Raw genomic sequence first — 15,197 nt, forward strand, 5'->3', positions numbered from 1 at the left:
AATGATGATTATCAACACAATAGAAAATCACTAGAGTTGGCAAAGATGTACAGAAATTGCTAACTTTGTGTGTGCTATAGGTAGTAATATGAAATAGTGTAGCCACTATACACAAAAATATGTTGTTGCTGACCTGAAACTGTGTTCAGGCTGGCCTCAAACTCACAGAGATCTGCTTGCCTCTGCCTCTTGCATCACACCTAGTCCTAAAGATTTATTTATGTGTTTTATGCATATGGATGTCAGTTTGCATGTACATCTTCACTCCAGAAGAGAGCATTGGATCCAATGGGACTACTGTTTTAGATGGGTGTGAGCTACAATGTGGGGGTGCTAGGCATTGAACTCAGGACCTCCGGAAGAGCAGTCAGTGTTCTTAACCACTGAGCTATCTCTCCAGCCCCAGTATGGCCTTATTAAAAGTATTAAAAATATAATTACTAGAGATGTGTCACGGCTTCGGTAGCGACCGGCTCTTCTCTGCTGCCTGAGCGGCGCCGCCACCTTCTTCCGGAGCTCGCAGCAGCCGTCTGGCTCCTGCTCCACCGCAACCATGTGTGACCCGAAGGCGGTGAACAAAAATGCAGACATATCGGAAGAGATGCAACAGGACTCGGTGGAGTGCACTACTCAGACATTGGAGAAGTACAACATAGAAATGGATATTGCGGCCCACATCAAGAAGGAGTTTGAAAAGAAGTACAACCCCACTTGGCACTACATTGTGGGGCGGAACTTCGGTAGTTATGTGACACATGACACCAAACACTTCATCTACTTCTACCTGGGTCAGGTGGCCATTCTTCTGTTCAAATCTGGTCAAAAGCATGGACTGTGCCAAACACCCAGTGATCCATCCAAAAACAAGGACTGCATCCTAAATTCCAAATACCAGAGACTGACTCTTCAGCCTTGCTAAGGGAACACCTCGTTTGAATCTGTTGTGTTCTGTACAGGGCATCATCCTCTGTACGAGTTTGTGGTTATAAAATAATTAGTAAAACAGCAAAAAAATATAATTACTATATGATCTAGCAGTTCTGCTCATGGATGTGTACTCAAGGGGGTCAAAAGCAAGACCTTGATAAGATATTTGTAAACCACAATCAAAATTTGTTCATAACTAGCAAAAGACAAAAGTAGCCCTCATGTTCATCGGTGGGTGAAGAGATAATGTGGTGTGCATTTACACACACATACATATATGCACACATACATGCACATTATGCTTGTACATATATGTAATGGATAAAGAGGAAGGAAATGCTACCCACAGATGAACCTTGAGAACACTGGACAGACACCATTTGATTCTGCTTATATGGAGGAAAGTAGTTGTAAGATTCATATAGATAGGAAGTAAGAATAGTGGTCAGCGGGGCCTATGAGGAAAATGGAAAATTATGGGTTAATGGTTAATGAATTTCAGTTAGTAAAATGAATTCTGTGAAAAGATAACATCAAACTATATTGTTAGAGATGGGTAATGTGGCATATTTTATTTTTATGTGTATTTTACCATAAATTAAAAAATATTTTTAATTCTTTAAATTTTCATATAATTTCAATCCATTCATTACCCCTCAACTCCCCCCAGATCTCCCCTACCTCTCTACCCACTCAATTTCATGTTCTCTCCCCACTTAAAAAAATCCATTGAATTTATTTATTTTTTGAGACAGTCTCAGTGTGTAACTCTGGTTGCCCTGGAACTCACTGTGTAGACCAAACTTGCCTCTGTCTCCCACGTGCTGGGATTAACGGCGTCTGCCACCAGGCAGGCAGAATTATTACTTTTCTTCAGACCAAGTCTGCTGGGCCCTCAGAAGGAAGCAGGCAGCTGTGACACCAGAATTATCACTCAACATCTTAGCTATCATTTTTGCTTTTCTGTGCATGCCAGAGATTTAAATAATAATATAGTATAAACAAATGTGATTATATATATATATATAATCACATTTGTTTATGTTGCACTGGCTGTCCTGGTACTTGCTCTATAGACCATGCTCACCTCAAACTCAGAGATCTGCTTGCCTCTGCCTTCTGAGTGTTAGGCTTAAAGGCATGTGCTTTTTCCTGGCTTCTTTCCTCTATGTTTTTACATAAATGGTAACATTCTGCTTTGCCATTCTATGCATCTCATTTTCATATGGTGTATGTGAAGATTTTGTTTTCTTTTTTGGCATGTGCTGAGTCATTGCTTCTCCACAGTGCTGTATTCCCGCTCTCCCTTTGTCCATAATCAAGACATTTTATTTATTTATTTATTTATTTATTTTTTATTTTATAGAAAGGGTTCTTTAAGTGTCAAGCCTGGCTTCAAACTTGTGTTTCTCTTGTTTTGGCTTCTGAAGTAGTTAAGGTTGCAGGTGTATACCAGTGTGCCAGGCACAGAGTTTCTTACCTTAGTACATAAAGAACTGTCTCATATTTTTAGAGTATGTATACAGTAAAATTACCTAAGGCTTCTATTAATGAGCATTTAGCCTGTTTTTGATTTGCTTCCTTTAATTATTGTTCAGTACATAATCTTAAATTCTTAATCACTTCATATATTTGTTGAATAGGCTAGAGTTTTGCATTTTAAATTTTTGGTTAATGCAAAATTTTCCTCCAAGAAGTTTAACAATTTACAGTTTGAGCAGCAGTTTAATGAGACTTCCAGGTTGACAGTTACTAAAGATGACTTTTAAAGTCTCAGTCTTTGGAGAAAATAAAGCTGAGGAGAATTTAAAACAAAAAACTTTAATTTTGTTCTAAAACTTTATTTTGTTCTAAAACTTTTATTTTGTTCTAAAGAACAGATCTAAAGTCAAGAAGAAATGAAACATTAAACTTGAAATGAGGGACACATATGTTAGAAAAGTAGCTTCATACTGAAGAAACAGCATTCACTCTAAAATCCCAAATGCCAAGCTTGTAGTGAAGGCTTTTGGCGGTGCTTTCAGACTGTTTTTGTCCCACATTACTAAATTCCTTGTAATTTAATGCTTTGACTATGTTAGGAAGCCTACAATGAGGTTAATATTATGCATAGCTATGTTCTATATTTTATTAACAACCTTGCAATTCCTTTTAATTAGGAGTTTGAGAAATATATAGCTTTATGCGACTTGTTTTTTTCCTTTGGGGAGGTCAAAAGCAACTGACTGATTGCCAGCAGCTGAAATAAAATTATTTCCAACTTTCAGAACCACTTTAGTTGGAATTAATTTTATTTCAGAATGTATGTTTTGACAGACTAAAATTCAATGAAGGGTCAAGTTTTCACTTTTTATTTTATTTGTTTTTGTTTTTGAGACAGGATTTCTCTGTGTAGCAGCCCTGGCTGAACTGGAACTTGCTCTGTACACCAGGCTGGCCTCAAACTCAGAGATCTGCCTGCCTCTACTTCCTGAGTTCTGGGATTAAAAGTGTTTGCTACCACTACCTGACCAAAAACTTTATGACAGTTTTTGGTGGTTTTAATGAGAATGGCCCCTAAAGGTTCATAGGTCTAAATGCTTGGTTTCCAACTGGAAGAACTGTTTTGACAGGGTTAGGAGGTGTGGCCCTGTTGAGAGAAGTGTGTCACTGGAGGCTGGCTTTGAGGTTTCAAAAGCCCAAGCCATTCCCAGTTAGCTCTCTCTCTCTCTCTCTCTCTCTCTCTCTCTCTCTCTCTCTCTCTCTCTCTCTCTCTCTCTCTCTCTGCTTTGTGCTTGTGGATCAAGATGTAAGCTCTTAGCTACTACTGCTTCAGTACCATGCCTGCATGCCTGACATGTTTCCTACCATAATGGTGGGTCATGGGCTACGACTCTCTGAAACTGCAAGTCCCCAATAAACTCTCCTGTAGGTTGCCTTGGGCATGCTGTTTTGCCACAGCAACTGAAAAGAAACTAAGACACAGTGGATCTGCATTTGTTTCCATTAGTTGCTGGGTGAGGCTTCTCTGATGACCATGGGATAGGTACTGCTCTATGAGTATAACAGAGTATTGTTAGACATCATTATACTGATATTTTTAATCCAATTAAAAATGGGGTACAGATCTAAACAGATAATTCTCAACAGAAGAATGTCAAATGGATGAGAAGTACTTAAAGAAATCTTCAACATCCTTAGCCATCAGGGAAATACAAATCAAAATGACTGTGAGATTTCATCTTATAGCTATCACAATGCCTAAGATCAAAAACACAAATGACAGCTCATACTGGAGAGGATACCAAGCAAGGAGAACACTCCTCTATTGCTAATGGGAGTGCAAACTTGTACAGCCACTTTGGAAGTCAGTATGGCAGTTTCTTAGAAACTGGAAATCAATCTACCATAACATCCAGCTATACTACTCTTGGGCATATACCCAAAAGATGCTCATTCATACCACAAGGACACTTGCTCAGTTATGTTCGTAGCAGCTTTATTTGTAATAGCCAGAACCTAGAAACAACCTAGATGCCCCTCAACCCAGGAATAGATAAAGAAAATGTGGTACATTTACACATTACTCAGCTGTTAAAAATAATGGCATCATGAAATTCTCAGGCAAATGGATGGAAGTAGAAAAAAAAATCATATTGAGTGAGGTAGCCCAGAAAGACAAACATGGTATGTATTTACTTATAAGTGGATATTAGCTGTAAAATAAAGGATAACTATGCTATAATCCACAGACCCAGAGAGACAAGTAAAAAGAAGGGCTCAAGGGGGGACGCCCAGATCTCCCCGGGAAGGGGAAATAGAGATTTCATGAGTGGACTGCAGGCAGGTGGGGACTGGAACAGGAGTAATTAGGTTGGGGGAGGGTAGAATGGGGGAGTACTAAAAGAAACCACTGGAAAGGGAGGCATTTCAGGGTCAGGTAAAAAACTTGGTGCAAGGGAATCTCCCAGGAATCTGCAAGGATGGCCTCCAGCTAAGACTCCTAGCAATAGTGGGTATGTAGCCTGAACTTGCCATCTCCTATGACCAGGCAAGATTTTCCAGTGGAAAGAGTGGGACACTGTTGTGGAATCTTATTTTAATTGGCCAAAGATGTGTTACATTTGTTTCTGCTGCCTTTGTCAATGATGTAAACTTGTTATGTTTATTTGTGCTGCATTTACTTAATTATGAAATGATGTGTTGCTGTTTTGCCTTGCCTGCCTAAGGCACCTTGTTGAGCTAATAAAAAGCTGAATGGCCAATAACTTGGCAGGAAAGGGATAGGCAGGGCTAGTGGGCAGAGAGAATAAATAGGAAAAATCTAGGCTCAGCTTGAGAGAAGAAGGAGGAGAGAATGAGGGAGAAAGAGAGGGAGAAGCCTGGGGCTAGTCTGGCAGCTGCCAGTCAGAAGATACAGAGTAGGACATACAGAAAGAAAATGGAAAAAGCCCAGAAGCAAAACGTAGATGAAGAGAAACAGGTTAAGTTAAAGAAAGTGAGCCAGAAATGAGACTAATTTCTGCCAAGCATTTATAACTAATAAGAAGTCTCCCATGTCATGATTTAGCAGCTAGTTGGTGGCCCAAAAGGAAAGGCCTGGTTGGTACAAGGCATCTGCGCAACCATATAACCCTCAACCTACAGTCTGTCCTACCTATAGGATGTGCTGGGGTAAGGGTGACCTAGAGATTGAGAGAGTGGCACCAATGACTGGTCTAGCCTAAAACTCATTCTAGAAGAGTAAGCCGGCCTGGACACTGCCTGAAGCACCAGGATCCGCAGACTGATGATCCAGAGACCTACGATGGAACTCAATACAGGTGAGTTTTAGAAGCATCTTCTCACAGGACCACCCTTTTTTTAAAAGTTGTTCTGGGAATATGGAGGGCTCTGCAGACTCCTCCTCTGCTGCTACACTCCCCCCAGAGCCTCTATGGATCTCTCAGGCTCCTTGGAGCTGGCAGGTGCCTGCAGTCACTGCCATTTTCCATCACAGCCATGTCTCAGGACGCATGGTCTGGGTGCGCCCCATTCTGGCTTTCAAAGCCTGATTTCTAATCGTGGAAACCTTGGAGAAAAACTAAAGGATTTGGTTTCGGAAGTAAACTGTAGCCTGTGTGGGCTAGAAAGTATTCCAAGAAAGGTTACTGGTGTGTGCTGCAGTGACTCTGGCCCCTACAGCTTCTCCTTTCTTTACTATGTGGAATTCCTTGATTTCAGGCTCTCTCCTTCAGGCCCTTGGTGTTAAGTAGGAGACTCCTCTGAGTCCCTGTCAGGTGGCCTGAATGCAGGAGACCATGACAGAAAGAGTTCTGCGATTGGTGTAAACTGGTTTCCGGGGTGGCTTTATTCTGTGTGTAACTAGGTACTTTCTGATGGAATAGGTTGATGTGGCTTTCCTGGAAGCCCTGGGTGTCTTTAAGTTTGAAATTAAACTATGTTGTGTTTTAAATTGCACCAATTTCTGCCTTAAAACAATAATTAAGGATAGTCTTACCATGGTAAAATGGACTCACGATTTTTCCAAGGATTTTTAAAATTAATTAATTTTTACATTTATCTATTTAGTGGCAAGCAGGGTGCACGGGGTATCAGTGGAGGCCAGAGGCAATTTGAAGGAGTTAACTCTCTCCTACCATGTGGGGCTCGGGACTGAACTCAAGTTTCTTAGGCTTGGCAGCATTTGCCTTTGCTCACTGAGCCATCTCACTGTAACCTTGTTCCAAGATTGAATGAGAAGAGTTTGCATATCATCTATGAAACCAAGCCTATAGGGAATGCTTTAAAATGTAAGAGAAGTCAAGGCCAAAAAATATCCAGATTCTTAAATTTTATAAAATTGCATCATATTTCTTAGGGCCACTAACATTTAAAAAAAATTTCCACAAATTTGTCTATTTTCTGGTTAAACTGATGTCCTATCACTGTTTCTGAAAAGCTAAGTTGTAATTTTGAGGACACCATGGATGAAAAGGGGAAAAAAAAAGTCTAGTAACAGATGTGAAATTACATTAGATAAATATAATCATTAGTTTCAGTCTCACCCTGGTTAATTTGTTTGTGGAAATGTGCAACCCATTATTCATTAGATAATTTTTCACACATTGATTAGAAAGCCATGTCGAATTGTGACCCTGCACGTTTGGGTTTACCTGTCTTACAATGAAGTATACCATTTCCAATAGTGGAAATGGGGGACAAAATGTTTATCTCAAGCTGATTTTGTGCCAATAAATAAAGTAAATCAATAGCCAGTGAAGTGTGAACGACATTTCTCTGCTGTATAATACGGTTTTGGGGGCAATTTGACATGCTACAAGGGGAAACAAGGGTCCCGAACAGAAAGGCAATAAAAGCAAATCATGCTGGTAACTGTTATTGAAGTCCTATATTCTTCTATACTTCGGCAGCTTTAGATGAGAAGAATAATGCACATAAAATTATAAAAATAGTGAGTCAACTCCCCCATATTTATAAACACTCCTTCTCATAGCTGAACTTGATTTTATTGGTCATGCACTCTATACCTGTGACAAATCTTTTCTATTTTCAATTTGACCTAATTTAGTACACAAATTCAAATATCTTTAAACCATTTAGAGTAAATAAAGTGCATACACCTTAAATTTCAAATAGATTTTATTAGCACTCCCTAGGACTTCATCTGAATTTTGCTTTACCACACTGGATAGCTACAAAAACAAAACAAAACAAAACAAACTTTTTCTGTCTTGGGGGGAGCCTCAAGGAAAACTCTCCATTTCTACATTTGCCATCTTTCTTATCAAAATGGAGGAGGGGTCTGCCATAGCTAAGCTCATGAATCATTTGTAATCACTGAAAGGGAGTAATGGTTTAAATGTATTTAAAAAGTCTGTCTTGCCACTCTATGGAAGGCCTCACCATCCAGGGGGAGCAGAAAGGATATGTGATAGGTAGGGTTTTAGTTGGGGGGTGGTGGTAGAGGAGGACAGGAGGGAGAAGGGAACTGGGATTGTCATTGTAAAACAATCTTGTTTCTAATTTAAATAAAGTCTGTCTTGCACTTTAAAACCTCAGATGTTTTCTTCTAAATCACAGTGAAAGCAAAACATTTTCCCAAAGTAATACCGGCTGCATCCAAGGCATGAATTGTTAATTACGGTTAATTACGAGCAGTTTCCTTGAAGAGCAGAAAGGGAAGGGCTGTGCAGGTTAGCATAGAAGGGAGGCATTGGGCTGGTTATTTCCTAACAGGTTACTCTGGTTCTGTTTGTCCACAATTACAGCAGGGAAGCCTGCAGATTCAGGGGTTCCATGGCTCCTGGTATCACAGAAACAGTGTTTTGCTTTCCAAGAATGTTGCTTCATTGATAATGTCTGTCTGTGTATTATTGCTAGAATTTTTAAAAGGTCATGGACCACTAAATATTTTTTACAATGTATGCCAACATGTAGTGTATTTATCTGTATTCAGTGGCATGATTAGTGTGGAAAGTCCTGCATATTATCTGTGTGTCTATACACTGAGACACCCTCCTTTTCTTCTTTTGTTCAAACATGGTTTCGGTCTAGTGTGGATTAGTGTTTAAAATCTAGAATTCAGCAAATTTGTACTATATTATGAATAATGTGAAGAGCTGTTACCTCTAGTTTCCTATTTGGATACATAGCAGAAGTCTAAGTACTTGCGAGGTGGAATAAGTAAGTATCAGATTGAGAATTAGGCAGTGGGTGGGTTGGAACAAGGGTTAGATTGAGTGTCATACATGTGTCCTAGTACTTGGTCTGCCAGAGTCCTGTGACCTTACATAAATAGGCATATAGTACAGACAAACACTTATCAATGATATAAAGACCTTTGTTTTCTTGCTCAAGCAAGACAGCCTGATGTCTGACATCACTGCATTTGAGACCCAGGACCTACAGTGTGGAAGAAGACAGCTGAATCAGTTTTCCCTGAGCCCAACATTCACTTATGGCATGTGTACAGAAGCATATGCATGTAAATGAGAGAGCACATGCATGTACATGCACAAATACATGCAAATAAGTGAATGTAAAAATTTTTAAAGGAAGTTTATTTTCAAGCAATTCTTTGGTATTCATAAAATTTTACTATTTATTAAAGGCAAAAACCTTGCATGCAAATAAAATGAATGTGCTTGTTTTTCTTACCTAATGAATTAAATCTTTGCCACAGCTTAGGGATTGACCTATCTGGGGCAACGGTGAAGAAATGATAGACACACAGACCCCGGCTGGGATCAGGTGGGCTGTGCTCTCAGACAGAGATGCATTAATAGCTCAGGAACTCAGATCTGCATTTATTACTGTGGCAGAAACAAGGAGAAGCAGGGTCAGCTTTGAGGTCTCTGCAGGGAGCAGCCTCTGGTTGCAGTCAACCAGGAAGACGATGCTGTTCATAGTTTCTATACTGGAAGGCCTTGCCATTTCTGTGGGTCTGAGGCACTGGGGACCTTGACATGGTCAGGTTCATGTCAGTAATATGCATTCACTCAGGACTTCATCTACCACTGCCCCCAATCTTGGTTGAACATTTAATACGACATCTTCAATGCTTTTCAGGGCTGATCAATGCCGAGAATGCCACTGCCTAAATATGTTATTACAAAATGGCAGAAATATGTTTATGGCCATTTCAGAAACTGTTGGAAATTCTCTCTTGAGCCCAATCCTAAATTCACTCAAAGATTTTTTTTTAAATGAAACTCAGCCAGTTTTAAAGCCAAACATTCTAACACAATGCAATTGCAAAGATACACTAATATGGTATTTCATACCGAGGGATAAAGGTAGGAAAATATTCATTTTTTGCTTCCTGTAGTTAAACCTAAGTTTGTATAAAAGCAGAGAGATTTATATGTAGAGTAGAAAGTGCAATTCATATAATCTGGTGGTCTCAAACCTGAGTCCATGTGTTTGAGGCAGCATTCACTATACTGTGTGCCATGTACACTGCAGGGGCATGCTGTGTGTTCAGAACCAAACCAGGGAAGACATGAGATACAACATGGCCGTGTACTGCCAGCAGCACCTCGGATTTATTATGCATATAGGTTTGAGTCCATTTTTAGTTATGTGTTCAGAAAACTTTTACTATTGTTGGATATCCCCCATGAGCCCTATACTCAGTCCCTGTGATTACAACCCATACTTTAGAAACTGAGGGCTAACTTCTCAGTCCCTTCTACCTTTAATACTCTCGATATGTAATTGTCTTACAAAATAACATCAAATTCTATACCTGGGTAGATATGTGACTCAGGTAAGAATCTTCTCTTGTATCCTGCTTTGTTTGTGCATTTAGTATGTATGAACATTGTTCCATGTCCTTGTGTGTTCTTTAACATCCTTTGTAATAGCTGTATCATATTCCACTATATAATCTTTATTATGATTCTTTCAATTATTGCTCTGTCATTAGACACTATTAAAGTTACAATCATATCTTTCTATGGCCTTGTTAACCTGTAACCCTTCTGCCTTAGCCTCCCAAGTGCTGGGATTATTGGTATGTGCCACCACGCCCTTCTCCATAGCTCAGTTGGTCCCCTTTTCCCACTCCTTTCTTTTTTCCCTTTATTTTACATACTGACCACAGTTTCCCTTCCTTCCTATCCTCTCATTCCTGCACCCCCCATTGCCATTTACCACCCCTCCCCATCCACTTCTCTGTCTCCATTCAGAAAGGGGCAGGCCTCCCATGGGCTTGAGCATAGCATGGCACTTCAAGTTGAGGCAGGATGGAGCTCCTTCCCTTGTATAAAGACTGGGCAAGATAATTCAGGATGAGGAACAGATTCTCAAAAGCCAGCTAAGCACCACTGCTAGGAGCCTTACAAACAGACCAAGCTACACAACTGTCACACACATGCAGAGGACCTAGGTAGGTCCCATGCAGTCTCCCTAACTATTGGTCCAGAGTCCATGAGTTCCCACAAGCTCAGGTCAGCTGTCTCTGTGAGTTCCTCCATCATGACCTTGACCCTCCCTTTCTTCAGGAGGACTCAGAGCTTGGCTGTAGATCTCTACATTATCCATCAATTACTGGATAATGGCTCTGTGATGACAAATTAGGGTAGTCACCAATCTGATTACCGTAGATGGCCATTCAGGCACCTTCTCCACTATTGGTAGGGGTCTTAGCTATGGAGATTATTGTGGATTCCAGGAAGTTTCCCTAGCACCAGGTTTCTCCCTAACCCTGAAATGGACCCCCTTATCAAGATGGACTCCCTAACCCTCTCTTGTTACTCTCCCCCTCCGTCCTGCCCCCAGGCTGCTGCCAGTGTACCCAGGAGATCTCTTTTATTTCCTCTTCTCAGGGAAATCTGTGCATCCCTCTTTGGGCCCTCCTTGTTATCTAGCCTCTCTGGGACCGTGGATTGTAGGTTGGTTATCCTGTACTTTACTCCTAACAGGTACTTACGAGTGACCCTTTTCCCACTTTCATCTCCTACAGACTGCTGGTCTATGAACTCTGTGAGCAGACACCTTTTCTACTCTCTGTGTCATGGTAGCATTGCTATACTTAAAACTCTCCCAAGGATTTACCCAGCTTCAGCATAAAATCTCGAAGCTGCTTCTGGTGTTTACTCTGTTTGCCTGGGACACCTTTTCCTGACATTTGCATGATTTGTTCTGTTGCTTCTTTCAGTTCTCTGCTTAAAGGATACTTCCCTAACATTTCTTCTGAGTACTCTACCAAAACAGCATCCTTCTGGCATCCTCTACCCTCTTCGAGTTTCCTCTTTCTAACACTCATCCCATATTACCAAATACATTGTTTCTTTCTTTTTATCTATTATTGGCAGTTAAACTCTCTGAGAGAAGAACTCCATTGATGGGGAAAGTACTTCTGTGTATGTTTATCTTATTGATTGTTGAATAAAATACTGTTTGGCCAATGAGACAGCAAGTTAGACAGGACTAGGAGTCAAAGAGGATTCTGGGAAATGTAGTAGAGAAGTGGTGATCCAGGCAGGAAGTCACATAGCAAGGAGACTCATATTTAATGAAGGAGAAACAGGAAGCGTCTCTCTTTTCCCCTCTGCTCCTGCTCCAGCGGCACAATGTGATCCATCAGCAAGAAGGGACGCCAATAAGGCATCTGATAAGTCTTATAAAATATATATGTTTATGATAGTTAAGACTGAGCTAACAGATGAGAATCCTAGTCATTGGCCAAGCAGCATTGTACCTAATACAAGTCTTTCTGTGTATTCATTTGGGCCTAACTCAGGTGGGCAGCTGGCATAAAGCTCACACGTGGTGGTGGGGCTCAGGCGGTTTTTGGCAGAAAGATTTATCATAACACTCCATTGCCTTTGTTTGTTCCAAGGTAGCACCCCAAAACTCTGCCTGGTTTGTAGATCAGTTGAAAACAAAGTATTTGCTGAATAACTTGTGATTTTATTCAATATTTTCTCTTAAAAATGTGGATGAGGAAAGTTACTGTTCTGACAGCTGCCTTTGGAAGAATACTGTGGCTAGTCTTTTCAAATGGAATGTGTGGTTTTGAGAAAATGTGTTGGGAAAGTGCCAATATATAGCTAATTTACCTTGAAAAAGAAATAAGTAATGATTTGGAATTAGGAGAAATGAGAATGAAGAGGGTAGGGACCAGTGTGGAAAGAGGTTCAGACTTGGACTGGGGGATGGCAGAAGATGAACAGGCAGAAACAAGAGAGATCATTAAATAGCAGCTGCATTTGGTACTTCAATTGTGCTGCAATGTAAACCCCTTCCTATTCCCTTCATTGTGGTTCAGATGTCTCTCTACATAATGTGTAGGAGACAACCCCAGGGCTGTTGGTAGTATTGGTATAGAGGCCAGCATACATAGATTATATAGTTATTGAAGAAATAGCTTAGTTGTCACGATTATGGGTTTGCTCCAAAAGCAAGTTTGATCATCTTTTGCTTGCTTGTCCTTCTGCCTTCTGTTATGGGATGCTGTAGCATGAAGGCCCTCACCAGATGCAAGCCCCTTGGCCTTGGCCTCTCTAGCTTTCAGACGTGGGGAAACAAAGTTTCATTTTATTAAAAATTACCACATATGTGGTAGTTTGATATAACAACATGAAATGGGCTAACACTCTGCCAATCTCATGGCACTGTCTGGCTTTGGGAAATTAAAAAACTAGGTACTGGCTTGGTGGCACACACCTATACACAGCTCAATAGTCCCATAAAAATACTAAGCTGAACATTATAATATATACACAGCATCTGGTGCAGGCCCATGTCAGCCCTGTTTGCTGCCACCATTGTCCTAGCATGTTTTGCAGGCAGGACAGATTGTAGACCAAAAGTTCTGTGGCTAAGTTGATGTTTATTTTTCTCTTTTGGTAGCCTGCAGCATAATTTCCCATACCAAATACAGTAGAAGATAAGGGTGAAGGTTCTATGTAGACACCAGCTTGACCTTTCCATGTTCAAATGAGTCATGGGAGTAGATAGAGTCCCAGTTTCCAGAGGAGCTACCACACTGATTTCCACAGTGGCTGTACAAGCTTGCACTCCTACCAGCAATGGATGATTCTTCCCTTTGCTCCATATCCTCATCAGCATGAACTGTCACTAGTGTTATTGATCTTAGCCACTTTGACAGGTGTAAGATGGAATCTCAAAGTCATTTTCATTTGTATTTCCCTGATGGCTAATGATGATGAAAAAATTTTAAAAAGTGTTTCTCAGCTATTTGAGTTTTCCGTATTGAGAATTCTGTTTAGATCTGTACCCCATTTTTATTTGGGTTGTTTTCTTGATATGTTTTTTTGAGTTCTTTATATATTTTGGATATTAGCCCTCCATTGGATGTATAGTTGGTAAAAAATCTTTTCCTATTCTATAGGCTGCCACTTTGTCTGAATGATGGTGTACAGAAGCTTTGCCATACAGAAACTTTTCAGTTTCATGAGGTCCCATTTACTAATTGTTGATCTTGGTGCCTCTGCTAATGGTGTTCTGTTCAGAAAGTCCTTCCCTGTGCCAACAAATTCAAGGCTATTCTTCACTTTCCACTCTATCAGGTTCAGTGTATCTGGTTTTATATTAAGATCTTTGATCCATTTGAAGTTGAGTTTCATTCAGGGTGATGCATGGATCTATTTGCATTCTTCTACATGCAGAAATCTGGTTAGACCAGCACCATTTGCTGACTATGCTGTCTTTTTTTCCAGTGTGTATTTCTGGCTTCTTTATAAAACAAAACCAAAAACAAACCAGGTGTCCATAGGTGTATGGATGTATGTCTAGGTCTTCAATTCTATTCCATCAATCAATGTATCTGTTTTGTGCCAATACTGTTGTGTTTTTATTACTATTGCTCTGTAGTACAAGTTGAAAGTGGTGATACCCCCAGTAGTTCCTTTATTATTTTATTATTCAGGATTGTTTTAGCCATCCTGGGTTTTTTGTGTTTCACTATTAAGAAAGTGAAAAGCCAACATAAAAAAACTGAGAAAAAATGGGCAAGCGTCTTGAATAAGCATTTCTCCAGGGCTGGGGAATGAAGCTCAGTGGGCAAGTGATTGTCAAGCATATACAGGGCCCTAGATTTAATCCCTGTCAGGAAACAAAAAAGTCTTCAAAGAAGATAAGAGGCCAACACACACAGGAAAAGATGTTTGAGTCTACATATCGTTAGTTATCAAGTGGGAATACAAGAACAGGATGGGAAGGGGCAGACCATGAGTCATAGGAATGTGAACTCTGGAACTCAGCATCCTAAATTTTTACAAAGCTCCTCCAACAAACAAAAAGTATCTGATCATAACACAGAAGTGAAACCTCTACAAGATTCTCTAGGATACACACACACCAAGGAAAACATCTTCTCAAGGTAGCCTTTGGCATATCATAGACCACTTTAGGGCTAATGTATGTGGACTATATCTCATGTATGTGTTTATGACAGAGGATCATGAGATAGCACATTCACAAAAACATAACCTGACCTACAAGTGTCAGCTACCTCCCCAGTCAAAGAAAGCCCTACTCCTGAGATCCCTTCTTCCCTTTTGTAAGTAGGAGCCCTGGACAGGGAAACCAAGGGCTCTTGAACTGCATCTTGCTGGAGCCTGCTCCTATCCTATACAGTGAACTTTCTGCTTATATTTTCACTTTTAATCTACATTTTTACTACCGCTTTTCTGTGTCTTCCTCAATTGTGTCATATGACAAAGGACCCCCAACCCCTACCCATTACTGTTTGGAAAATACTGGTGGATCCTCAAAAAGTCAACATGAAATAATCATAGGAACCAACATTTCCATTCTAG

The 15,197-nt window shown here is 40.3% G+C and overlaps 1 protein-coding gene across 1 annotated transcript; it reads left to right on the forward strand.

Annotated features, from left to right (window-relative positions):
• Positions 1–553: 553 nt before the first annotated feature.
• Positions 554–996, forward strand: LOC100755644 (dynein light chain 1, cytoplasmic). Its single transcript, XM_027401232.2, has one exon. It carries the CDS (start codon positions 554–556, stop codon positions 917–919), a length of 366 nt encoding a protein of 121 aa, XP_027257033.1. The 3' UTR covers positions 920–996.
• Positions 997–15,197: the final 14,201 nt, after the last annotated feature.

Source organism: Cricetulus griseus, chromosome 2 (assembly GCF_003668045.3).
Source record: "Cricetulus griseus strain 17A/GY chromosome 2, alternate assembly CriGri-PICRH-1.0, whole genome shotgun sequence".
NCBI classification, from domain to species: Eukaryota; Metazoa; Chordata; class Mammalia; order Rodentia; family Cricetidae; genus Cricetulus; species Cricetulus griseus.